We start from the raw sequence: 27,836 nt of genomic DNA on the forward strand, positions 1-27,836 counted from the left end.
GCGCAGGCTCAGCGGCCATGGCTAACGGGCCCAGCCGCTCTGCGGCATGTGGGATCCTCCCGGACCGGGGCACGAACCCGTGTTCCCTGCATTGGCAGGCGGACTCTCAACCACTGCGCCACCAGGGAAGCCCGTTGTATCTAGTTTTATATTCATAATTTTGTTATTATTTTTTTAAAGAGAACCTCCTTCTCCTCACCCCATTTCCTCAAATTGTATGAACTTCCTGAGCCACGCAACTTGGATCTGTCTCTGTCTTTGATCCTTTGGCTCAAAGAGACAGGTGCTTTACATCAGCTGACATGTTACACCAACACATAATGACCTCATAAAGTTCTTATATTTTATGACTTAAACTAGTCGCTAGTTCTCTGCGAAAGGTGGCTGTAAAAGGTGGAAGTGGGGTGGGGAGAGCCCTCCTCACGCTTATCATTAATGAGATCATTTTTCTTATTTAAACGATAATAAAGTCATAAATCCTAGGCCACTTCTTAGCATCCTAAGTTTAGAACAATGATGGATGAGTGTCTCTTTTTATGCCCCCATTGTAAAAAAATATCAGACCTGTACAGAAAAGTGGCAACAAACCATTCTGGATTCATGTCTGAAACCCCTATTAGGATTAGTGTTTAGCTATATGCCCTTCAATAGGAAAATTCACTTCAATGGGTTCTTTTCTCTCTACTAAACATGATTTATTGCTTCTGCAAATGACAAAGAAGCTTTGGAAGATCACTACGCTCCATTACATCATTTTCGGCCTTGGTTCTGCACGTTCATTTACCTAGATTACCAAGACAGGGAAATGCTGCTGTTTTATTTTCCATTAAGGAGAGTCTGGGTCGAAAATGGTTATCATAGTGAATTCATTCTGCTGTGATAAAAGGTAACGCTCATCCATTCTGGCTTATTGTTTAAAGGTGACATGAAATTATTCTAGGTTTAAGGGGTTGTTCCATAAACTCTTGATGGTTTTGAAAGAGAATTTTAGGGTAAATGATGAAAACCATCACTGAAAGGTTTCATCACGTAATAATCATTAAATTCTTTAGTCATGGAATTGAAAATGTTCCATCAAGCTCTCTAACGTATTGATATATTAGCTTTGAAAAAGGAATTGTGGGAACTTTAGATCCTTACGATATGGCATTACTCTAATGTGTTCAGGTTATTTTTGTGTTAGCAGAATTTAAAGCTGGTTCTCTCATTTCATCTGGGCGTGCGCTCTGCAGAAAACAGCTCTTTCTGAAGATAGCCCAGCAGTTGACCGCCACCATCTTAATGATGTTTCCCCTGTCTTTCTAGTAATGTGGAATGTATAAAACTCTTGCAGAGCAGCGGAGCAGATTTCCATAAAAAGGACAAGTGTGGGAGGTATGTAAACAGGGAACTCTGCTTCAAGTGCCTAAATAAAAGGAGTGGGGAGCAGTCCATCTGGAAATCGTGTTACGTTGAAATGGTAAACAGCGAAGCTAGCTGGGGAGATTCCATTCTCAGAAGGAAACCCCTTCTACACCAACAAAGCAGGCACAAGGCATGAGGAAAGAAGCTCCTCTCCCTGCTTCTGTTTAGAAGTGCGAGTTGTTTCTCTGATGCTTCCAATATATATATATAACTGTATCCATGTGGAGGATTACATATTTTATATGTGCATATATATTTGTATCTGTAAAATATGTGATTTCCCACATGGATATAGTTTAGAAAATTCTGTCTGTAGCAGAGTACAACACTTCAGCCCTTCCAACCCAGAATTTGGTCACAAGATCTGGAGCACTTTATTGTATTTATTGAACATTTCATTTTGGGATAAATCTTTAGACACATTTAAAACATGAATCATAACTAATGAGAACCTGCTGTATAGCACAGGGAACTCTACTCAATGCTCTGTGGTGACCTAAATGGGAAGGAAATCCAAAAAAGAGGGATGTATATATGATTCTCTTCGCTGTACAGCAGAAACTAACACAACATTGTAAAGCAACTATACCCCAATTTAAATAAATAAATAAATAAAACATGAAACACACACAGGCCACCTATAGCCCCTTTGGCTATTGGGATGGGTCATAGAACTTTTCTTACCTTATTTGTCCTTTGCATGCATAGCTAAATCATGCCATAATACTAGCTGGTACAGGGAAGAAAACAGCACGAGGAAAGGTGGAGGAAGTGAGGACATGATCAAGAAAACCTCAGGTCATTCAGTTTGGAAACAGCATTAGACACATTTAGGGGAGAGAGAGAGACTTTATAAAGATAGACCAGGGCTAGCTTGGGAAAGTCTTCAATTCCAAACTAAAAAATCAAGGCATTGTTCACTGGGGTGGACTGAAGGTTTTAGTACAGGTTTGTTATATGTAGGTATTGGACCTTAGAAAATCCAGTTCTTCATTGATGCCCACTAAAAGTTACGTGGAAGTTGCATTAGGGCAGAGGAGGCCAAAAGGGGTGGTATTGCAAGAGTCCAGAGGAGCAGTAATGTAGACCTGAACCAGGATAGGCACTAGGAATGGAGAGAAAGGAGAGATCTACAGGTGGGTGGCCTTGTCTGAAGCCACCATCTTTGTAGCCTTCGTTGTAACATAAAGTCAGAGAAAGTCATGTGTCTTGGCCTCCACACTGAGAGCCAACACCCCTAGGAATACTGCTGTCTGTGCTGGTGTAGTGATGGGCGTCTGTTTTGCAGACTGAATGAAGTCATAGACTGCTGTTTGTTTTTCAGGACCCCTCTGCACTATGCAGCTGCAAATTGTCATTTCCACTGTATTGAGACATTAGTGACCACAGGGGCCAGCGTTAATGAAACCGATGACTGGGGCCGCACCGCTTTGCACTATGCTGCTGCATCAGACATGGATAGAAAGTAAAAACAGCCTTACTTCTGTTTCCTCTCAGGGTGGGGGAGGTGGGGGGAGGTTGCTAAGTTTTCTTCCTACCGCCTCACAGAGAGTGTGAATGAAGAATCCCTCTCACCCAGACCTGAAGGAGTTAGAATTGCTTCATCCCTAGCCCCGGGTTTCCCATTCTGCTCTCTTTACGTTTGATTAATATGTGTCACTGCACAATTACTTCTCCTCTCTGTTCTTTGGGTTGAATGTCAAGTGGAGCTGTCAAGCCCAGGTTTTCAATTCATTCAAAACCTGTCAAAATTTGTTTTGTCATATACTGCGGTTTTCATCATCACCACTTACACGCTTCATTTGCTGTAAGACTTACATTTGCTAATAAATACGTCATGTGTCAAAAATATCCATCTATGCATAATCCTGATAGTCTTCAAATGCAGCATCAGTATTTTAAAATAGGCACTGTTGTTCCAACCTGGGCATGAATACTCTTTCAGGAGCTGGAATACAGAAAGTTGGGTACCCTGATCATATGTGGATTCTAGGTGGCTAGGAATGGAAAGCAGAATCAAGTGAACCAGTTCAGGGGGAAAAGGTGGAAGAGGTACCCACAGTTTATGAGCCTGTTCTCAAAGACTTGAGGACCAGGCCTTCCTTCATAGGAATACTTTTCGGTGATCCTGTTTGGAGAACTACTGAGTTATTTGCTGCCCTGTGCTATGGAGTTGCTTCTGGGTCAGTACTAGCTCCTTTTCTTGTAGAGCAGTGGCGTTCAAATGCATTAGACAATGACCCACACTAAGCAATACATTTTACATCATGACCCAATACACACACTCACATATATATGTTTTATACATATGTATGGAAAATGGAAACAAAGATTTCATAAAACCATATTTACTTTTGCTGTGTGGGATGCATTTTGATATACTTTTATTTCATTAAAAAAACCCTACTGACGTCAACCCGCTAAATAGATTTCACAGTTCAGTAATGGATTATGATCCGTATTTCCACAGTTTGGAAAACGCAGCTTATTTTCCTTCATATAGTACCGGCAAGACTGTTGTAGCCTCAGGATCCCAGGGCCGCATGTTATTAATTCGACAAACATTTATTGAGCATCTACTATATGCCAAGCTCTATGCTGTTCGCTTGGAATAGAATGGGAGACAAGTATACTTCATCTGTTAAGAGCTGGCAGAGGAATCCTAGATAGTGAAGAATTGCTCTGGCACATAAGGGGTGCTTAGGAACCCATTTATTCCTGGATAAATGAGATGCTCAACTGCCAAGGAGGCAGCAAGGAATGTTGTAGAAGCCAGGGACGTTTAAGCTAGTCACTTCCTCTTTCCGTGGGGAGTTTAGAATACTCATGGAAGGGTGGGCAGCATAACTGCTGTCTTAATCACTGATACCTCGGTGGAAGTTTTAGGAAAGTCATGTTCTCAGTCGGATTCCTTGGGAGAGAACAGACTTACTGGATGGCCTTGGGGAGAACCACGTATATCCTCCATGAAAAATCAGTAGCACTTGCTTCTTTTGAGTCGGGGGAGAAATTGTTAAGATATAAACTGCACCAAAATCATCAGCAACTTTGCCACTAATTGTAATTTTTTTTTCTTTCCCTTATGCTGAGAAGTAAGACTATCTTAGGAAACGCCCATGAAAATTCCGAAGAACTTGAAAGAGACAGAGAGCTGAAAGAAAAGGAAGCTGCATTGTAAGTTTCTTCTCAGCTTAAGAACAAGGTGTAGTTACTGATGCTTTGTCTGCTGCTCTGGGTTGCGCATGGGCCAGCCTTACTATTTCGGGGTCTCACTTGGGCTCTTGCAGAAGTGATGTGGGCTTGCCTTTGTTGAAGAAGAAACTATTCTTTTAATATATCCTTCAAATATGCTGTTTTCACACAAGGAACTCTTTCTAAAATTGAAACCTTTGCCGTGACCATCACTGTGCTTGGTCAGCAGTTTTTAGGACTAGGTACGTTAAATACAGTTTCTCACTCTGCCATGTAGTATGCCTCAGGGGACATATTAAGCCTCCTCTGAGGGCCTCAGGCTCTCGTTTTGTGACCTGAGGATAAGAATTTAGCAGATTCTATGAATAAATGTTTTGAGATTTTGGTGTGAAATGCACCAGTCGTACTCTCCCCTTCTCCCCAGAAGACACCCATCAACTTACAAACAGCTCCTTGCTTCCTGCAGACAGCTGCTCTGTCACCCCTCATCCCACCTGCCCTGCTCTGGTATCTGACAGAGATTCAGCTATTACTGTGATGGAGTGATTGCCAGCACCCAGGGCTGTGGATAACGTGGGAACCCCTAATGCTTCCTCCTCTGAGAGCCCTTCGTGCACTGGAAGTGGCAGTGAGAAGGTTGTGCTCTGCCCAGTGCAGTGCCCAGTAGGTAGCTGGTGATCAGTAACTGTTTGTTGAATGAATGAACACTTGAATAACTGGTGCCCACAGTTTGTGTCCTGCCCCTGTGAGGCTCAGTGGATGTAGTGCTCTAAGAGTCTGCACACACACAGTCCTTAACTTGCTTATTCTCTTCTCCTGCTGTCAGAGGGACCCGTTTCTCTCTGACTTGAATGCTCATATCCACTCTGGGGTCTTCCCACTGCCCACTGGGCTCTCCTCCCATGTCCAGACCACTGGGGAAAGGTGTGGTTAGCAAGTGAGGCCCCAGTGCAAGTTGTGGGGACATAACTTTGACTGTTCCTGGGGTGAGCACAGGAAACACCGCTGTGAGTAAATCAGAATAACAAAGGTTTTGCCTAATAGTCCAAAATTAAAATAATGGTATTCAAATACTGTAGAATTTTAAGCCACCTCAGCAGACACTCCCTTCTCCAGTGAAATGCAAGCTTGTCCTGGGCCAGAGCAGCCCTCTCTACATCTGATGGAGAGGGAAGGAGCAGGAGAGGCAGGGGAAGGCAGGGACCAGCCTGCTGGAGATCTGTTTCATGCAATGAAATGCTACTCCCCTTGTCCAAATACACCCCTGACCTAATGCGCCTCTCTTGATTTTGCAGCTTAGGTGCCAAAATTACTAGTCAGGGCCCTGGGTGGTAAAGAAGACAAGCATTCCCAGTTAAGACTGGATTTCATTTTCCCTTAGGAACAATGTGGAGAATATTCACGTTCTGTAGTATTGTTGTTATTTCTAATAGTACTGTTGACAGTTATAGTTCAGCTGTATTCTGCATTAAATAGCTCTTTGGGAGTAATCCCAGTATTTTCCAAATTACATATTAAATTTATCAACTGATTTTTAGAGTATAATCCTTTCAGAAGCTGGGAATTGTGTGTTCACTAGAATGCTATTCCTACTGAGTGATTTTATTTCAGGAGCCAAATTCAGTTTAAAATGAGTCACACCTAGGATTCAGTCCATGGACATTTAATTACAAAAATAAAAAAAGACTTCCTTTTAAGGTATAAATCACCAAAGACAGCCTGATACATCAGCACTCCAATAATAGTTTGATTTATTACAGAGAATTTTATGGATGAATCATGTGATATGTAGGTATTTGGTTTAAAAAATTCCTCTTTCATCAGATTTTCTAGAAATTAAAATGTCTGTTTTCATATCTCTCTATGTGTGTGCTTTATTTACTCCTTTTGCCTTAGGTAAGTGTAATTTTAAGGTTTTTGAGTAAACTATAGAAATTGTCCATTGAGGTCTTATTTAATATACAAGCTTATATTTAGGATCTTACAGTTTTGATTTGAGTATGAAATTGAATCACCCTGGCCTTGTAGAGGACATGTTTGTCCCACTGTCACAGAAATAAAACCGAAATCGTGGAACGTTGCTCCCTGTCTAGGTCTTCCCTCTTTGACCAGCAGAATGGTCCCATTTGCAACATGCCCTGAACAGAACACATTACGTCCCCGAGTACCTGTGTCTTGGAGTCTGGGGCTCTTCAGCGGAGGTGGCACCACTCCCCTTCCTCTTACCTATTGCAAAGATGGTGTTTTTTTCAGAAAAAATTACAACTGTGTCAGAAAAGGCTTTTATTACTTTAAATATTATTTAAAATTTTATTATTATAAAATTTAATATTATTTTATTTATTTTTCCAACCTTTTGATCTCAGAGTCTCCAGTAGCAAGGTTTAAAAATAAACACCCCTCTCTTGAGGTTTATCCCATTGCAATATCTTGACCACTTCTTTATTATGCTGAGAACTTGTCTTTTGGATGTGGAGCTCTAAAACTTATTATTCAGTAATCTTGATGACAGGCGGGTTCTGTACCTTAAGATGAGAAGGGAAAAAAAAACTTAATTACCCTCTAGTTCCTAAAGCTTTTCCTGAATTCTAGAATGGCTATTTTAAGCTGAAGGAGGGGACTTCCCTGGTGGTCCAGTGGTTAAGACTCTGCGTTTCCACTGCAGGGGGTGCAGGTTCAGTCCCTGGTCAGGGAACTAAGATCCCACATGCTGCGTGGCTTGGCCAAAAAAATTTAAGTTGAAATAAAGATAGCTGCAGAAAACACACAAAAAACATCCAGTACATAAACCCTCATTGCTGTAGGATTTTTAAAGAAACACTTCAACTCACAAAGTGCTTTGTGGAACACTTATAATAAGAGAACATTTACATTAATTATCCCTTTTGGTCCAGAGATGTTTTCAGAGAACATTTACATTAATTATCCCTTTTGGTCCAGAGATGTTTTCTGAAATAACATCTCATCTTTATACTTACAGATGTCTAGAGTTTCTGCTTCAACATGATGCAAATGCATCTATCCGGGACAAGGAAGGCTACAATAGCATACATTATGCTGCTGCCTATGGCCACAGACAATGTCTGGAATTGGTGAGCTGTTTTGTCTTGATTTGTTCTCTCTCACACAAACACACATACACCCAAACCTGAAAATGCTGGTCTTAATCTCTCAACAAATGTGCCCTCACTGCCTAATTCAGTCCCCACGGGAACTCACCTGGAAAGATATTCTGTGGTAAGCTATTAAATTGTTTCCCTTTACAATATGTAGGTCTTTTTGTTCCATTTCTGCCCATTCTAATCTCAGAGCTGACTAACAATTGATTCTTTTCCGCATTAACTTGGACTAGGCATTTTAGACCCTGTTGTGGACACAGTTTGTATTTTGAAGATAATTTGGATGTATCAAATAAGCTTAGTATATATTTCCAGAGTCCCACTTAGCGCCCCAATATCCAGTAACAGTATCAGATGACTTACAGAACCATTAGGCATATGGGTTTGTTATAGTCCCACATTTGTGGTTTAGGAAAAGAAATCGGCAAGGGTATAACAGCAGAATTTACTGGAATTTCTAAACCACCCCAAATTTCAAACCCATTAGTGATCAAGAAACACTTGATTTGGAGTCTGAAACTCCTTTCTTGGTGTAGGTTACCAGATGCAAACTCAAATGTCTACAGGCACAGGAATATAAAAAACAAGCGAAGTGAGCCCAGGTGTGGATAATAGGGAGTTGTGGGGACGGTGGCAAATAGGACATGTTCTGTCTGAGGGGAGAAACAGCTAGTCAGCTGCAGCTGATGGAGACCAGATGGTACTGCAGAGCCAGGTTTGCTAGAATTCCACTGTTTCAAGAGAAGCTACAAATCTAGACTTTTTGTGTGGAATTTCCTGCTTTGAAAACACTGGGTGGGTTAGAAAGAAAAATTGTGGGTTTGTGGCTGAATCCTGACTGCAGGCCATCATTTGCTGTCTTCTGAGCACCACCCTTGATTCAGCTTCACCAGGATACGTGGGGTATCCCAAACTCACCATCTCTGGTCCAATGATAGGTGCCACCTTCCTTACTGGACTCCAACTGTTTTCCTTGTTCTTTTAAAGGGGAAGCCCTACTTTTCAGAGTTATTTGAAGGTGTGTTTGGTGAAACACTTGCCCTTCATCAACTGCATAGTTTATTGAGAAAGGCATGAGGCAGAGAGCCCGCAAGCGATGGTGTGAGTGCCTACATAGAAATGACCCGATGCCCCAGTGAGGCCCTTTACCTTTGGCCTTGCTGCTGGTTTTTCAAATGGTTCCACTTAGGGTCTTTCTTACTGTATTTGTTTTAACTATGAATGTGGGAAAATGTTCATAAAGATCACCCAGTTTGGAAATAAAAAGGTGATTATTCTGGTATTGATTTTTGTGACATTTATTGGTGAATTGTAAGTACCTTCATCATTTCTGCGGACTTCCAAGTCTGCATTTCCTGAGGTTCTTGTGGATGATAAAGATTTCTTTGCTTGACCTTGGGGGTGGCATTTTTTCTCTCTCCCATTTTAATTCCATCATGGTTCGTCTTCCAGTTACTGTGGCTGCATAACAAATTACCCTCAAAGTTAGTGGCTTAAAACAACACTAATCACTTATTTGTTTCTGGTCAGGAATTCAGGTGTGGTTTAGCTGAGCAGTTCTAGTTAATACCCTATGAGATTACAGTGTCGGGGCTGGCATAATCTCAAAGGCTTCTTCTCTCATTTGTCAATCACGTGGGTAGGAAGAATCGAATTGCTGACGTTCCTTGGGCCTTTCTCTCCGTCTCTATGTGGTTCCTTTTTGCGGTTTTCTCTAGCATGGTGTTTTCAGAATAGCTGGATATCTTACCTGGTGGCTCGGGTTGCTAAAGGTATCTGCCCTGGGAGAGAGTGTGAGTGAGAGTGAGCAAGTAAAAGAAAGAGACCATATTACTTTCAACGATTTAGCCTTGAAGTTCACATTTCTGCGGCATCTGTTCATTGCCACAGTCACAAAATCCAGAGGGGTGAAGTAGATGCCGCCTTCCAAGCGCAGGAGTATCAAAGAATTTGTGGACATATTTTTAAACCACCCAGTTCCATAGGAAGATGTAGGAAGCCAGTGACGTCAGAGCCTTCTATAAACTGAATTTAAAGTAGAATCACAAGTGGCCAAGGGGCAATCTCTTATCTTACAGATGAACAAACCAAACCACAGGGGCGTTTACTAGGTTGTCCAAAGTCATAGCTCTGGTCAGTAGAGGAAGTGGTACCATGAATCAGGATCCCTGATTTAAAAAAATATATATATATTTTTACCACATCATGCTGCCTTCCATTGCTGGTCAAAGCTCTACCACCATCCAAAGCTTTTCAACATAGGGCAAAATCTTGGTAGGACTTGGTTAAGATATAAGTCAGTAATCACTTCTTCCTTCTAACACCAGCAATGGAAGTTGATCTAGACCTATCAGCAAATAGGATTTGTGTTTAGATCCCATAAAGAAAGGGGTGTGTGTGTGTGTGTGTGTGTGTGTGTGTGTGAATCAGTGGCAGAGTGAAGGTTTACTACTGTAACTACCCGTATGAGCCTGCATTCCAAAGTTTACTTAAGACACAGCTGTCTTTAATTGGTTTTCTCTATGAAAACCATATGTCATCATTGGACATATGAACTTTTATTTCAAGGATTATTATAGTCTTGATAACTTGTGCTGTTTTAAAGTACTTTGATGAGTTATCTTTAATCCCATGGTATAATAACTCTGATAATGATTTACCCATAACACCTTTTTTTCTATGTAAATGATATATGGCACATTATTTTCCTTTTTCAGGAAAGCCCTTTCAGGGCCATTATTTCTGTTATCCAATGAAAAGCTTTTCTGTCTACAGAACGTTTCACAAGTGCTATATGATAATGAAATTATCCCCTCGATTAGGTCAACACTGTGATTTACAAAGCAATAATGATTCTTGGAAATTATGTACATACTTGACATACAGCACTGTATAATTCTAAGGTGTACAGCATAGTGACTTGACTTACATATATTGTGAAATGAGTACCATAATAAATTTAGTTAACATCAATCATTTCATATAGATAAGAGAGAAGGAAGGAAGGAAGGAAGTAGAGAGAGAGAGAAAGGAAGAAAAAGATTTTTTCCTTGTGATGATAATAAGGACTGCTTTTGAACAATAAGGGCTTTTTGAAGGGCATCTTTTCTAACTTTAACTTTCTCTCTCGACTAAGGACCTCAGTGCACTCATGCTCCTTAAAACTCCCATTTCTTTGAGGACTAGGTGTTAGGAAAGCAAGCCACTTAACCAATATGCACTAGGAGGTACGTACCTAAGACTCACTACCGCCATGCCAATCTTCTCCCTTATCTCATGACACAAACACCTCAGTCCTTCTAGGGGGTTATCTGTTTTACAAGTTGGTCCTGACTCTGTGTTAGATGCTAGAATTATGACAATGAAATACATGATTCTGGTAGCTCTGAATGGCTTACTTGAGCCTCTGAGCAAGAATTATTCAGGGAGACCTTTTTTTTTTTTTTTTTGGCCACACTGCACGGCATGCAGGATCTTTGTTCCCCGACCAGGACCAGGGATCAAACCTGTGCCCCCTGCAGTGAAAGCACAGAGTCCTAACCATTGGACCACCAGGAGAGTCCAGGGAGACCTTTCTTTAAGTCACATTTCCTAGCCTATGTCTCTGGCCTGTGGAAGGTGTGGAGAAAGTAAATGAGTATTTATGGCCCCTGGGCCTCCCGTAGCAGACCGGGGCCTTTGTGCTTTGGAGTAGGAGTAGGATTAAAAAAGATGGGTGGCATCAGAGACAGCTGATTTGTGAGGTTGGTAAAATTTGTCTTTTGCCTCTTTTCCCAGAGAGCAATTACTGTGATTATGCATATCATTAATTTTGATGCATATTTTATTTGACTCTTAGTGTGTGTTTACTTGGCATTCGTGGTTTACGGCTCCTGTCTGTGATCATAAGCTTAGAATTTGTAAACCATCCTTTGTGTTCAGTCCATTTTGCTATAATCAAAAGGGAACAGAAATTATTTAAGTTGTTTTCATTCTATTTCCCTTATATAAAGTACTATTGAATTCATTCAATGAGCAAAAAACTTCTAGAAAGTAGGGTGAACCCCTTAGCCTTGATAGAACAGGTTCAGAATTCTGCCACGTCTGGCTACTTAGGCCAGTGTTTTCAGCTGGGCTTGATCAAAGATGTACGTACCATGTGTGCAAGCAAAAATCTGCCCACAAGTGTATGCTGAGAGCTGTCATCAGTCATATTCAATTGGGATCAAAATATCAAAGTGGAACAGAGGAGACTTGGCTAATAAAGCATCTTGTGTCTGAATAAGATTTATGTTTGAGTGGAGGAAGGGAGTTGGCAAAGGAGAGCTCTGTGCCTCCCTTTTCCTTTATCTGGAATGCATTCTTACCGACTCCGGAGAGGAAAATCAGAGTCGTGCCCCTACTTGGAATTTGTGAGTTTATATGGGCACACTGTTTTTCTCTTACAACATTAAAAATTTGTCTGTGAAAGAAATATCTTTGTGGCTTTGTTACCGAAATGGAAAAATGTATGTGCCAGTATAATTACATAAATTATCTACGGAAATTTAGAGAGATTGTTTGAAAACTCTAGGCCTCTGATTAAATTCAGTCCAAGATTCTACCGTGCCAAATCGCTTGGAATTTGGCTGCTTCTTTGGGACCTTCTCTCCCTTTCACTGTTATGAGATAATTTGAACTTCAACTGGGAGAGTTTATGGGGGTGACAAACGCCCCTGTGTGTATATTCTAGGAATTTCTGGGATTCTCTGAAGACAGTTGTGTCTTGGGCAACTGAACACTGAAATTATGCTGCTTTTTAAATGTGTCTTGTATTTATCATAGGGCTTTAGGAAACCGTTACCACCTGGCTTTGTATAAGATGCACTCACGTTGGCAGTGTCTAATTAAGATTCTCAAGACTGAGAAAGTAGAATATAGAAGAGGGGTTTAAAAAAAACAGAAAAGGAGAGCTACTTAGCAGTCAGCTGAGGACACGATGAAAACCCAGTGAACTTGAACCGCAGCCCCAAACAAGTCTCTGATGGCTTTTCTCTGTCCCCAGAGGTTCTGCTAAGAGATGGAACTGGGGGTGAACGTGACCTCCCAGTAGGCGGACTTCCAATGGGCAGTGGAAACTTCAACAATGCTAGTCTTGTTTTTTCTTCTAGTTAATTCAGTTGAAGAGAAACATAAAATCTTATAGAGAACTCTCATTAAGGGAGGGAGCAGAGGTGTGGGCACAGATACTTTGATGCTGTTGGCAGCCTCCTCACTGCTGTGAGTAAAAATATAAGCCCACAAGTTTTGAATCAGAATTTGGATGTGAGTCTATGTTCAGAACACTGGAGTAGACAATATTTTTTGACAAAATGTTCCACTTATCTCTTTGTAATAGAGCAAAAAAAAATTTTTTTGGCTTTACCATGAATGAATTTGGCAATTGATGAAAGAACCATTCAATAGGTTGTATTAAAATAAACAATTTCAGTTTCACCTTCAGTTGAGTGCTCAGGACAGTGGAGCCATTGCCCCCACGTTTCAAAGTCAGGTACTAGTTCTCAACCCATGGCCCCCTTGCCCATTTAAGAGATCAGAGAGCAGATTTCTTTGGAGATAGTTCTGCTTCACGTCCCATCACCACTCCCCTGCCCTTATAGCGCGGGAGAAATCCTCATCCCAAGCCCAGTGAGAGAAGCTTCAAGGAGATCGCTTGGATATCTGCTATGAATTCCACACACTTTAGGGGGCTGAGTGGACTGGCATGTGATGAATCTAAAGACTGAATGGCTCTGATTAGAGCTTGCTTGCTGGGAAGTTAAATAAAAAAGAGGGCTGTGGTTGAGAAATACTCTACCCCCACCAATGATAGGTCAAGAGTGTATGTTTCCCAATGTCCAAGTGTGAGCCAAGGGCCAGAGCTGCCCTGGAGTTCTCCTGGCTGCGACTCAAGAGGGCTGCCTGGAAGTATGGGGAGGTGTAGGATGCCTGGGGTTGGGGAGAGGGGAATGTGAGCTACCAGCAGAGAGGGGCAGTCACCCGGGGAAGTTGGGAAGTTGTTGGAGAACCTAAATAAGCATCCGAGAGACAGTTTTAAACATCTGACCCAGTCAGAGGATCACTGCCGGAAGGGTGCCAGTCAGTAAGACCATTGTCCCTGTACCCTTGGTGTCCTCCTTTTCCCTCTTCTCTTTAGTCCTGAGGGAGGCAGAGGCAGCCAAGAGGGGAAAGGAGGAGGAGAAGCCATAGTCTGGGAAAGAGAGAAGTCAGCCTTGTCTCCTTCCCCACTGGGGGAGGCGGAGAGGAGCTTCGGTGCTAAAAGGCATTCAGGATTTGAATGTAATAACAGACATTAACAGACATTGTAATTACTGACATGAAGTTATGTAATAACAGACAATAACAGACATTGTAATTACTGACATGAAGTTATGTTTGTGACTAAAGTGCCTGGAGAACTTTTTGTTATTTGTTGGAGATTTTATCTGAGGTGGCAGGAAAAGAAGTAGTCTCATAAAGATTATACCAGGTATCGGAAAGGGAGAATAAAGTTATTGTTTGATTACACCCCATGACTCACTGGTTCAGTACAGAGTCACACATTTAGAGTCATTATTTTAGGAAAGATTAACACTCAGCTCTAAAGAAAAAAACAAACTTACCCTTTAAATACATGCGAATTTAAATATCAACTTTATAAGACATAGGTTCTAGTAATGCCAAGCACTTATCAGGTACCAAATTGTTGAAAAAATGAATCACACTTGTGAATGATAAAGCCTGACTTAGTGATAAAACTTAAATGCTAGTTTATAAGTATTATGGTGACTATCCTGTTAGGAAGGTATTTCATAGAATCCAGAGAAAATGAAAATGTACTGTTCTGTAGCTTGGCCTTTTCTGTAGATTTGATTACTTCCCAACACCAACTCCAAATTTTATTGCAACCTCTCCTTTATTTATTTTGTTTCAAGATCTAAAAAGCTGTACTGATGCATCAAATTGGTATGAAGACATCTACAAAATTAAAATTACACGCACATACACATGTATACACACTTCCTGTAATTCCTTATAAATAGCTAGTCGGCACTAAGGGCTTCAAAGAAGAGGAATCATTGCTCCTGATATGGGAGCTTTAAGGACTCAATGATGTAGCAGAAAGGAAGATGTCTTAGAGAATATAACTTAAACGTTAGCCTAAAAGAAGTTTATCTGGCCTTCCTTCCTTCCTTCCCTCCTTCCTTCCTTCCTTCCTTCCTTCCTCCTTCCCCCTTCCCCCTTCCCCTCCATCCCTCCCTCCTTCTCTCCCTTCCTTTCTTCTTTTCCTCCTACGCAATTACAGACCCATTAGGCAGGCCTGAGGAGGGTAGGAAGGCAGTCCAGCTGAGGCCCAAGGAAAAGGATATCAGGAAAGCAGCCCAATAAAGATTGGAACTTATTCAGGGAGAGTGTCCTAAATGTATATACACTAAACAACAGACTGTAGTATATATGAAGCAAAAACTGATAGAACTGAGAAGATGGAGACATCCACAATTAGAGTTGGAGACTTTAGCACCTCTCTTTTAACAATTGATAGAACAACTAGATAGAAAATCATCAAGTGTATAGAAAAACTCAACAATACAGTCAGCCAAGATGACCTAATCACCATTTATAGACTGTTCCACCCAGCAACAGAATGCATATTTTTTTCAAGTGCCTGTGATATCCTGAACCATAAACCAAACCTCAACGAAACTGAAAGAATTGGAATCATACAGAGTGTGTTCTCCCACCACAATGAAGTAAAACTAGAAATCGATAACAGAAAGATACCAGGAAAATCTCCAGTACTTGGAAATTAAACAACAGACTTCTAAATAATCCACGGGTCAAAGAGGACATCTCAAGGGAAATCCCCCAAACTACACTGAACTGAATGAAAATACAACAAATCAAAATTTGGGGACACATATTAGTGCTGAAAAAAATTGTAACACTAAATGCTTACATTAGAATAGAGGGAAAGTCTCAATTCAGTAAGTTTCTACCTCAAGAATCTAGAAGAAAGCAGAGCAAAATAAACTCAAGATAAGCAGAAAAAGGAAATAATAGAGATAGGAGCATAAATAAATAAAACAGAAAACAATGGAGAAAATCAATGAAACAATGACCTGGTTTTTTGAAAAATCAACAAATGAAGTAGGGTATATTACTACAGACCTTGCAGACATCAAAAAGATAATAAAGGAATATTGTGAATAACCCTACGCAAAGAAATTTGACAACTTAGGTGAAATGGACCAATTTATAAAACAACACAAACTACTACAATTTACCAATATGAAGTACTGATCGTTTGAATAGTGTATAATTATTTTAAAAGTTGAATTTTAAAACTTTCCCCAAAGAAATCTCTAGGTCTAGATGGTATCACTGGAGAATTCTACCACATATTTAAGGAGGAATTATCACCATTTCTACCCAATCTCTTCTGAAACATAGAAGAGGAGGGAACACTTTTTAATTCATATGTGAAGCTAATACCCTGATACTAAAAGCAAACAATGGTAGTACAAAAAAAGAAGTGTATGTATGTATGTATATATATATATATATATATGCAAAAAAATCCTTAAATATTAACAAATAGAATTCAGTAAGAATTATATACCATAACTGAGTGGGATTTATTACCAGGAAAGCCTATTTTGATATTTGAAAATCAATGTAATTCATCATATTAACAGGATAAAGAAGAAAAATCACATGACTGTGTCAAATGGTGTAGAAAAAATGTTTGACAAAATTCAACAGCCATTAACAATTTTCAAACTCTCAGAAAAAAAGGAAAGGAGGGGAACTTCAACTTGGTAAAGAGCATTTAACAACTTAATAAAGAACAGCTAACATTGTACTTAATGGTAAAAGACTAAATGTTTTCACCTGAAATCAGGAAGAAGGCAAGGATGTCTGCTTTCACTGCTCCTACTTGACATTGTGCTGGAAGTTCTAGCCAGGGCAATAGGGCAAGAAAAAGCAGTGAAAGGCATAAAGATCAGAAAGGAAAAAAAAAAAACAACTTTACCTCTTTGCAGCTGACGACTGTCTACATAGAAAATCCCAAGGAATCAAGAAAAAACAACTAGAAATTATAAATGATTTCAGCAAGGTCACAAGATGCAAGACAAACACACCAAAATCAATTGCATTTCAGTATACTAGAAATGAACATGTGGACATCAAATTAAAAACACAATATTATTTACAACTGCCCCCGCAAAAATGAAATATGGGATTATATGCTGAAAACTACAAAATGCTGATGAAAGAAATAAAAAATGATATAAAATAATGGAGAGACCATGTTCATGGATTGGAAGACTCAGCATAATAAAAGATGTCAGTTCTCCCCCAGTTAATCTGTAGGCTTAATGAAATTCCTATCAAAATAACAGCAAGGTTTTTTATAATAGAGGTAATATTTTTCTAAACTTTATATGGAATGGCAAAGGAACTAGAATAGCTAAAACAATTTTGAGAAAGAAAAAGTGGGAGAAATCAGTTTACCCAATTTCAAGACTTATAGCTACAGTAATCAAGATTGTCAGGTATTGGCAGTCTTAAGATACATAGATCAGTGGAACAGAATAGACAACCCAGTCATAGCCACACACAAATATGCCCAACTAATTTTGACAAAGGTGCAAAAGGCATCCAATAGAGGAAATGTAGAGTTTGCAACAAATGGTGCTGGAGCAGTTGGACAGCATAGGCAAACGACAATGAACCTTAATCTAAGTCTCACACCTTATATAAAAGTGAACTCAAAATGGATCACAGACGTAGAGGTAAAACATAAAACATAGGAAAAAATCTCCAGGATCTAAGACTAAGAGTCTTAATACCAACTAAAAGTCTTAATAGGCAAAGAGTTCTTAATACCAATTTTTTTAAAAATTGATAAATTGGACTCCATCAAAATTAAAAACTTTTGCTCTGTGAAAGACCCTGTTAAGAGAATGAAGAAGCAAGCTGAAGGCTGAAAGAAAATGTTTGCAAACCACATGTCTGAGAAAGGACTAGTATCTAGAATATACAAAGAATTCTCAAAAGTCAACAGATAAACAAACCCATTAGAAAGTGAGCAAAAGGCACTAACAGACATTTCACTGAAGAAGATAAACAAGTGTCAGATAAGCACCTGAAAAGATGTTCAACATCATTAGCCATTAGAAAAATGGCTCCACTGCACAGCACAGCCCACTCGGTTGCACATTCAAGTTCCCCTGGAAGAAACTTCCAAATCTGTATCTCTAACCTCAATCCTCTCCAAGGTCCAGGCTCATCTGTCAAATGGCCTTATAGATACCCCCATCCAGAGGTCCTTCTGGAACCTGAGTGGGTCCTGAACTTTATGGCACCAAATTTCATGGAATTTTGACCAAAAATACAAGGTCAACAGACCCTCGGTCCTTGAAAGAATCAATCCCTCACGCAAAACAAAGCCCTAATTCTCTTTCAAAGCCTTTTCTCATGGGGGACAAGTTTAACAACCATGCCTATTTTTAATAAAGTCATAATAATGGACATTTATTGTAAGCATATTGGGCTAGACCCTGTGCCTACATCATCTCATTTAATTCTCACAACAGCACTGTGAAATAACTCCTGTTTTTAATCCATGTTTCACACGTGAGTATCCTAAAGTACAAAGAAATGGAGTAACTTGCCCTGGGCCTTACAGTTGGTGTGATATAGAAGCAGGACTCAAATCCATGTTTATCTAACTCTAAATTCCAGGCTCTTAACCATATGCTCTACTGTCTGGAGGACTGGCAAACTCCAGACTTTAAAAGACAAAGCTGTCTCGGAGGATCTGAATTCACATCAACCAAGAGAGTGATGTCCAAACAAGGTATCACTGAGATGAGCAGTGTTGCAGCTTTGTCAAAGGGAAGCGGGAGGACCTCAGACAGTACCAATATCGGTTATGTCTGTGTCATCCATTTCTCTGGAAAGCCTTGGGCAAGGCAGTCTGCATTTTCCTTTTGTGTCAGGAGAACAGAACTACCTTATAGCATTCCCTATCCTGTGATGGGTAGAAGCACCCTAGCTACAGTTCTGAAGTACGTGCCATTATTGGAAATCTGCAGTGCTGACCCCTGGACCTCACGTATTTTCATAAAAGCACTCTTCCTTGGGCCCAGCCTTCCTCCTGAAATCTCTGTTCAGTATGTTTGTAACAGCTGCTGTCAGCTTGGCCTCACTCTTCTTATGATAGCAGCTGCCAGGGATGACCCTTTCCAGCTGGGGGTGGAGTGGGTGGGAGTGAGGGGGAGGGACTTCCCAGCAAGATTGTTTCTCCAAAGACACTTTATTCTTGGCAGCCGCCAACGACTCCTGGCTTGTGAGGTCTAGACCGGGTCCCTCTGATAATCACTTCCCTTCTTGACCCTCATTCAGTAACAGAAAATGTAGAGGCCCGAGCATTTTTAAATCAGACTAAGTGCTCACATACACACCTGTGCCTCCAGGTCATGGGGTGATGATGCTCACAAAGAACAAAGAGCCCTTCTGAGATTCCAAAGAAGGGTAGAGGCCCAGCCATCTGTAACAGCTGAAAGGAATATTTAGAAAAAGCGAACCACTCAGCAATAACTAAGATTTATTTTCTCTTACGAGCAGATCCCTATAACCTAAGTGATAACATCACTGGATTTAAATTCTGTGGGCCATTCTGTACTTGGAAAAGTAGTTTTGTTAATGGTAAACAATAACATTCACTTGATCACTGGGAAGCCATTTAGTATAGAGTGACAACTTCATAGCATTTTTTCCCCCCAATTCAAGGATTAAGCCAGCTGCTGCAGGTCATGTAGTCCTGTAGTATGCATTTAGTGAAAAAAGTCCACGTATTACTGAACCTGTGCAGTTCCAACTCATGTTGTTCAAGGGTCAACTGTATTGTTGGTCTGTTAGGATTTTGTATTTTTGTTATTTTTATCATTATCCAAAATAAAATGTGATCTTCCAGAAGAGTACAGGTGCTATGCTGTGAGAGTTCAGGGGAGGGCACATCCCATTCTGGGTTCAGTGGTTAATGAGAGATTACCCGACACTCGTCAACGCAGTGCATTTGCTGTGTTTGTCTCTCTAGATTTCTCGTCTCATCACCGCCACCCCCCCCTCCCCATTTGTGTGAATGTGGGATAGTAGCACCAAACCTGAAATGCGTTGAATGATGGAGAATGTGGGTAGATGTTTGGACTTGGTTAGACCAATTGACCAACATGTCATTTTCAGGATATCAGAAGTTTTCATGATGGTTTCTTTCCTTTTGATGATATTTGCATCATCCACTAAATAGAAAAGTTGTAACTGACATTGTACATTGGAGTAAAAGGAAAATGGATACTGTATCTCAAATTGTGCTCCTGAATCCCATTACCATCTGGGATCAGTCATTCATAAAAGATTAAACGTGAGGCAGGCACACATCTGAATATATGTGTGTCAGTCTCTCCCATCTGTTTTAATTTTGCTTAAAATAATAACAGCTTTCTTTACCCACTTAATTGAATCTGCGTTGATTCTTTTAATGTTCATTAGCCAGAGGTAGTCTGTGGTGTTTAGCTAGAGTTTCAGAATCCCACCAAGATTAGCTTTAATTGAATCAGTAGAAATTTTCTTTAAAGCTGTATATTTTAATGACTGAGCTAGAATCACTAAAATGTTAATTGATGCTTAGAGTGGGTAATTTATACTGTAATTTAAGATTAAAAATGGTATCTGAAGATACATTTATGTTGGTTTACACAGCTTTTGTGGGGACTGAGACCAGGTAAGCAAAATGCATTTCTGAAGCAGGGTACTTTTACTATCACATAGTTTTTGTAATTATTAAAAAAAAAAAAAGTGTATTCAAATCTAGTATTTCCTTTTTTCTCTTTTTCTGCAGTTTTTAATCATATTACCATGTCCCTCAGATTTTACATCCCTCTCCAACCTACCCCTGCCTCTCAAATAAAACCTCCCTTGTCCTAGGCAAATAAATTTCACCTTGTGCTGAGGCAGAAAGTAAATTAACACAATGATAATATAATTTAGGGTAAACTAAGAATATCATCTAGAAGAGAATTAAACTTAAGAATTGCTCTCAGAAGTCACCATGGAAACATGAGGGCAATGTTACTGTTTTGCCTGGTAATACACAAAGAACTGGATGTGCTCAGCAAGTGGAATTGATCAAATGTAACACCCATGACCCTGAATATTTTACAGGGTTGACTACTTGTCACCATTTCAATATGTCTGTCACTTAATGCAATCAAATGTTTTGCAGTGCAGAACTTCAACTGAATTAGCTCTCAGATGAGTATTTTTGTTGATAGATAGGTGGATAATGGATAGGGGACTGAATGCATTTTAAATAGTATGAAATCCAGGAGACCTGCTGCCTTTTTGTTTTAGATGCCAACTTATAGTGGTGATTAAGCCCCAGAGTTATATAAAGACTCTCTAATAATCAAAGCCTTTGTAGATAAGCATTCACATTTTATCAATGAACTAATAATACCCTGGGAGGTAAAATAATTAAGCAGACTGACAAAATCTAGGCTACTTTAATTTTCATTAAAATTATCGATTATCTCTTTTCATCTTGTATGATATCCCTTCTCTGTTTAAAAGGTTTTAATTTGCAGAACACGGCAATAAACAATTAAATGCTGGGGAAAAAAAAAAAGATTCACAGTCTAAATGTAGAGAGAGCATCTCTCTGAATCCCCCAGTTCAACTCTAGTGCTTTTTTCTGTTAACTTTAAGCCACATTGATTTAAATATTTGGTGACTTTGGAGACCTGCAGTGTCAAGGATGAGATGAAGGAGTAGATAGTTATTAGTATATGCATAACTACAATCCCAAGACATTTTTCCAGATAGTACTTAAAAAGATAACATTCTTTACTGTTGAACGAAAAATTGGACTATCACCTGCAGTGGCACCATCTGGTGGTTTCATTTTCAATTCACTGCATGTTTATTGAGAACATATACTATACCGGCTACTGCTCACTATAAAGTGGACCCAGCTCCATCCCAATGGACTCAGCATATGTTGTGAACTGCCAAAAATGCAGGCAATAAATGAAAGAACTTTTCTGTTGGAAGTATGTGGTTTCTATAAGATTCTTTGTCTTATCTCAACCCTCAACATGTTTCATTTCATTTAGATAAAGATATCACAAAAAACTTTAGATAAAAGCAAACAGAACTGTTATGTGGTTAGATCACTGTAGACAAGATTCAGAATAATATAAAGGGCTTGGGGTTAAAGATCTATTCTTTTTTTAATGTTATCTACAGTTCTTATGTTGCTTAAGGTAGATTTTTTTAGGCTGAATATTTTTTAGACTGAAAACGTCCATTCAAAAGTACTGACAATCCTAAACAAAATGTTGGCAAATTAAATGCAACAATGTACGGAATAAGAGAAGACCTGCATCGTAATTGAGATAATTGAGTGGGAGTATTCTAGGGATACAAATGTAGTTTAGCATTAGAAAATCAATCAAGGCAATTTACCACATTAACAGAAAAAGAAGAAAAATATCAGATAAACATCTCCATCAATGTAGCAAAAATATTTGGTAAAACTCAGTGTCCATTTATGATTTTTAAAAGTCTTAGCAAACTAGGAATGGAAAGGAACTTCATTAATCTGATAAAGATTATCTGCAAAATGTCTATGGCACACATCATACTTAAGAGTGAAATATTGAAAGGTTTTTTTCCTTACAGTGGGAAACAGACAAATATGCCTGTTGTCTCCCCTTCTATTCAACATTGGACTGGGAGTCCAAGCTGGTGAAATAAGGGAAGAAAAGGAATTAAGTGTGGTAGACAGAATGGCCCTCAAGTGATGTTCACGCCCTCATTCTTGATACCTTTGAATATGTTACCTTACGTGGTAAAGGGGTCTTTGCAAATGTAATTAAGTTACAGATATTAAGATAGGTGGCAGGTCAATTGCATATGCCTATAGAGAGAAATGAATCTTTTCTTCTACCTCACACCACATACAAAACTCAATTCAAGATGGATTGAAGGACTTCCGTGGTGGCACAGTGGTTAAGGATCCGCCTGCCAATGCAGGGGACACAGGTTTGAGCCCTGGTCCAGGAAGATCCCACATGCCGTGGAGCAACTAAGACCGTGCACCACAGCTACTAAGCCAGTGCTCTAGAGCCCACGAACCACAACTACTGAGCCCACGTGCGACAACTACTGAAGCCTGTGTGCCTAGAGCCTGTGTTCTGCAACAAGAGAAGCCGACGCAATGAGAAGCCCGTGCACCGCAATGAAGAGTAGGCCCTGCTCACTGCAACTAGAGAAAGCCTGCGTGCAGCAACAAAAACCCAACACAGCCAAAGATAAAAATAAATAAATTTATAAACAACAACAAAAAAAGATGGATTGGTAAGGGTATAAGGTCAACATACAAAAAGCAATTATATTTCTATATACCAGCAACAAAACAAATAGGATATACACATTTTTAAAGATATCATTTACAAAAATATTTTAATTTGCATCAGCATCTAAAATGTTATGTAAATTATCTTTCTATAAAAACTATAAAACATTATTAAGAAAAATTAAAGATGACCTAAATAAATGCCCTTATCTTACCATGTATAAGGTTAATATGTTAAAAATCAATTGCTTTTCTATATCCTAGTAACAACAAACAGAAAATGAAATTTTAAAAAGATACTACTTTAACAATTACAATTTTCAGTAGCATAAATATATTAAATGCCCATACCATAAAATTTACTATACTTCAAAAAAATTAACTGTACTTCAGTAAATGGAAAAATATATTCTTTCCATTGATTAAGACTCAATGTTGTAAAGATAACAACTCTCCCCAAACTGACACAGACTCATCAGACTCCCTCTAGGGCTTTGTACATGTGTGTAAATTGAAAAGCTGATTTAAAATTTTATATGGAAGTGCAAAGGGCAAAGATTATACAAGGCAGTCTTGAAAAAAGAAAAACCTGGGGTCTTACACTTTCAGATATCAAAATCTGTTATGAAGCTATAGTAATGAAAATAGCATGGCTTTGGAGTGAAGATAGGTAACTTACAATGGGACAGAATGGAGAGTTGAAAAATAGATCCACACATATAGTATCCTGATTTATGATAAATGTGGCAAAAGGGTCTTTTCACTAAATTTTAATTGAATATGCATATGGGGAAAATGAATTTTTTTATCATCTACAAAACAATTCAAGATGAATTGCAAATCTAGATGTGAAAGTTACAATAATAAAGCTTTTAGAAGAAAACATAGGAGAACTTCTTCATGACTCAGAGGAAAAGATTTCTTAAATAAGACACAAAACTAATAAACCACAAGGAAAAATTGTATATGTTGGAATATATTAACATTAAAATTTTGTTCATTAAAGGACACCACTAAGAGAGTGTAAAGGCAACCTTCAGAGTGCAATATGAAAAAGGTCTTGTATTCAGAATGTGTACAGAACTCTTATAGAATATATAAAGAAGCCTTAAAAACCATTAAGAAAACAATAGGAAACCCAATAGAAAAATGGGCAAAAGGTGTGAACAGGCACTTCAGAAAAGAGGATATCCAATAAATACATTAAAAGTTGTTCAACTCTATTAGTCATTAGGGAAACATAAATTAGTGTTCTATTGTATTAGTGTGATATAACAAATTACCACAAATTTAGTGGCTTAAAACAACACAAATTTATTACTTTACAGTTCTGTAGGTTAGAAGTCCAACACAGACCTGACTGCACTAAAAGTGTCAGTAGCACTGCATTCGCTTCTGGAGGCCCTAGGGAAGAACTCACTTCCCTCCCTTTTCAGCTTCTAGAGGCTGCCCTCATTCCTTGGGTCTACCCCCTTCCTCCATTTTTAAAACCAGCAATGTTGTATCTCTCTGACCCTTCTTCCATCGTCATATCTGTCTGTGTCCACAGCTGAAAAAGGTTCTCCACTTTAAAAGACTTGCATGATTAGGTTAGGCTCACCCAAATAATTCACAATCGTCTCTCAATTTCAAGGTCCATAACGTTAATCACATCTGTGTATTCTCTTTTGTCATGTAAGGTAGTATAGTCACATGTTCTGGGAATTAGAACATGGACATCTTCTGTCTACAATATGCTTACAACTTCACACCCACCAAAATGACCAAGGAAAAAGAAAATACCAAGTATTGGTAAGGATGTGGAACAAGCATCACACTCATACAGTTGTTAAGAGAAAAACCACTTTGTCTTAAAAAGCCCTTTTGTTCACCCTTCATTTTTAAAGAGATTTTCACTGGTTATAGAATGCTGTATTGACAACTTTTTTTATTTCAGTACCTTCCTAGTGTCACTCCATGGTTCGGGCTCACAAAATTTCTGATGAGAAATCTGCTATAATTCTTTGTTTCTCTGGATGTAATCTTTCTTTTTTTCTCTGGTTGCCTTCAAGATTTTCTCTTATCTATAGGTTTCAGCAGTTTGACTAGCAAAGCAGTGTGTTTCCCCTGCTTTGATATTTAAACTGCTTGAAATTCTCTGGAATTCTCTGCATTTTTTGATCTATGGTTTTTTGGGGGGTTTTGATCTATGGTTTTTTGGGGGGTTGTTTGTTTTTCAGTTTTGGAAAATTCTTCAAGTATTTTGCTGGCTCATTCTTGTTTCATCTTCTGGGACTCCAGTTCCATGTATGTTAGACTGTTTGATAGCTGTTGATACTTTGTTATTTTTCTCTTTCACTCTTTTTTTTTTCCCCTCTATTTCAAATGTTTGGATCATTCAGATTGACCTATCTTCAAGTTCACTGATTCTTTCTTCCATGGTATGTATTTAGTCTGCTGATGAACCTGTAGAAGGAATTCTTCATCTCTGATATCATGACTCTTTGTCTAGTATTTCCATTTAATTCTTTCTATAATTTTCATCTATCTGCTGAAATTCCACATTTATTCATACATATTTTCTACCTCTTCCACTGAATTCTTTAACATTAGTTAACTTAGGTATTTTAAAGTCCATACATGATAGTTTCACCCATTTGGGTCGTCCGTCTTTGAGTCTGGTTCTGTATTGCTTTATCTCTTAAAAATAGGTTGAGGGGGTGTTCTTGCCTTTTGTATCTCTCATAATTTTTGAGTGAATGATCAGTGTTTTGTGTGGAAGAACAGTAGAGACTGAGGTAAATAATAATCACAGCTGGAAGTGGATAGGCCTCTTCTTCTCAGTGTTCGTGTGGGCATGCATCAATCTATTCAGGAACTGAGCTGGGTTTGAGTTTTGTTGTTGGCATGGTTATCTTCAGTACACCAGAGACCTAAAATTCCTCTGGAACAAGCCATTGCTACCTTGAGCTTAAAGTGGAAGCTGAGCTGCCAAAAAGTTTTTCTCAGTATTTCTTCTTCACTCTCACCTTTCAGCAGTCCCTGCATCCCTGTTCCACGGGAGTGGTCCTTTTCCATGCTGTTACTTCTGCAGTAGATTGCTTTTTTTTTTTTTTTTTTTGACCATGCTGCGGCTTGCAGGATCTTAGTTCCCCAACCAGGGATCAAACCCAGGCCCCCTGAAGTGGAAGCGCAGAGTCCTAACCACTGGACCACCAGGGAATTCCCAGCATTCCTACTCTTCTACCCTTTGATAGACAAATACAGCACTGTATCTGTGGTGGTTCTTGAGTAAGAGAGAGGTTCCTGCCACCCCCTGAGTGATAGCAGAACTCTGCTTTTTGTAGATATAACATATAGGCCTAAAAGGATTTTCTGCCGCCCTCAGGGGCAGAGGATTTTTGCTTCTGCCCCTCTTCAGAGGAAGACTGATTTTGCTTTTACCCCTCCACCAGAACTAGTGGAATATTGTCTGGGTCCTAGGGATGAAAGAGTTGTCGCCCCATCCTGCTGGCCTAAGACTTTTACTCTGTATGAGAGAAGAATCCAGGGAAACAGGCAGCGTTTCCTGTTTATCTTGCAGTGGCAGCCAATTACCTCCTCCATACCTCCTCCACCAAGGAGGGTTCTCCTTGGTCTCCCATTCTGCCCCCAGTCTTGCTAATGAGCACCCAGGGGAGACCTATGGTAAAGAAATTTCAGGTTGAGTGCAAACTCCCCTTGTGTCTTCTGATATTCCCAGCTATTCTAAAAGACAGCTTGGCCTTTAAGAATTCATTAGAAATTTGAGTTGATTTCTTTTTTCCTGCTTTTTTATGGACGTCACTACTTTCACACATGCTGTGCCATAGGTGAGACAGTTCATGTGTCCCTTTTCTCCTTGGATGGGCTTATTACTCTTCTGAATTAATTTACTTAGTTGCCTTGTGACCTCAACTCTCTGATGAGCTCAAGAAAAGTGATGATTGTGTAGACTATCTTTTTTCTCATTGTTAGGGTAGGAGCAGTGTGCTCTTGTAGCTTTCAAAATCCTAAGTGAAAGCAGAATGATGAAACCCTTTAGAAAACTGGCAATGTAAATTAAAGCTAAAACTATGCATGCCCCCTGACCCAACAATTCTACACATAGGTATACACCCAACAAGAATGTCTAAATCTGACTACCAAAAGACATGCAAAGAATGTTCAGGAAGTACTATTCATAACAACCCCAAACTGGAAATTACCCAGTGCTCTTCCACAGTAGAATGGTAAAGTATATCGTGGTGTAGTTAAAGTGAGATACTATAAAACAAGCAGAGAATGAGTGATTTACAGCTACACATTGCAACATGGGTTAATCTCACGTACATAATGGTGAGCAAAAGAAGCCAGATACAAAAGAATACATGCTTTATGATACCCTTTAAAAAGAGCTCAAAAATGAGCCAAGCTAATCTATGTTGTTAGAGGTCAGGATAGTGTTTACTCATGGAAGGGATTAATGATTGCAAGGGGGGGCATGAGAAGGACTTTGAATCATTAGTAATGTTGTGTATCTTGATCTGTGTGCTGCTTGCATAGAATTCTTGATACTGGAATGATTCTGCTGGGTCAAGGTATTATGTTTCAGTTAAACTGAAAATTAATGTCCTAGAAGGGAACGTATTACTACCTGCTGACATCTGAGCTCCGAGACAGCAAAAACTTGAGAGAATGAGAAAAAGGACATAAATTTTGCT

At 39.3% G+C, this 27,836-nt stretch overlaps 1 protein-coding gene across 11 annotated transcripts in view; it reads left to right on the forward strand.

Annotated features, from left to right (window-relative positions):
• The window catches only part of ANKRD44 (ankyrin repeat domain 44), a 317,233-nt gene that overhangs the window by 225,802 nt on the left and 63,595 nt on the right, over window positions 1–27,836 (forward strand). For all 11 annotated transcript variants that reach the window (XM_060302105.2, XM_070045932.1, XM_070045936.1 and 8 more), the window contains 4 exons: window positions 1,306–1,374; window positions 2,729–2,869; window positions 4,498–4,578; window positions 7,577–7,688. In XM_060302105.2, the coding sequence (XP_060158088.1) occupies window positions 1,306–1,374; window positions 2,729–2,869; window positions 4,498–4,578; window positions 7,577–7,688 (403 nt within the window). The remainder of the gene's footprint in view (window positions 1–1,305; window positions 1,375–2,728; window positions 2,870–4,497; window positions 4,579–7,576; window positions 7,689–27,836) is intronic.

The sequence above is a fragment of the Globicephala melas genome, chromosome 7 (assembly GCF_963455315.2).
Source record: "Globicephala melas chromosome 7, mGloMel1.2, whole genome shotgun sequence".
NCBI lineage: Eukaryota > Metazoa > Chordata > Mammalia > Artiodactyla > Delphinidae > Globicephala > Globicephala melas.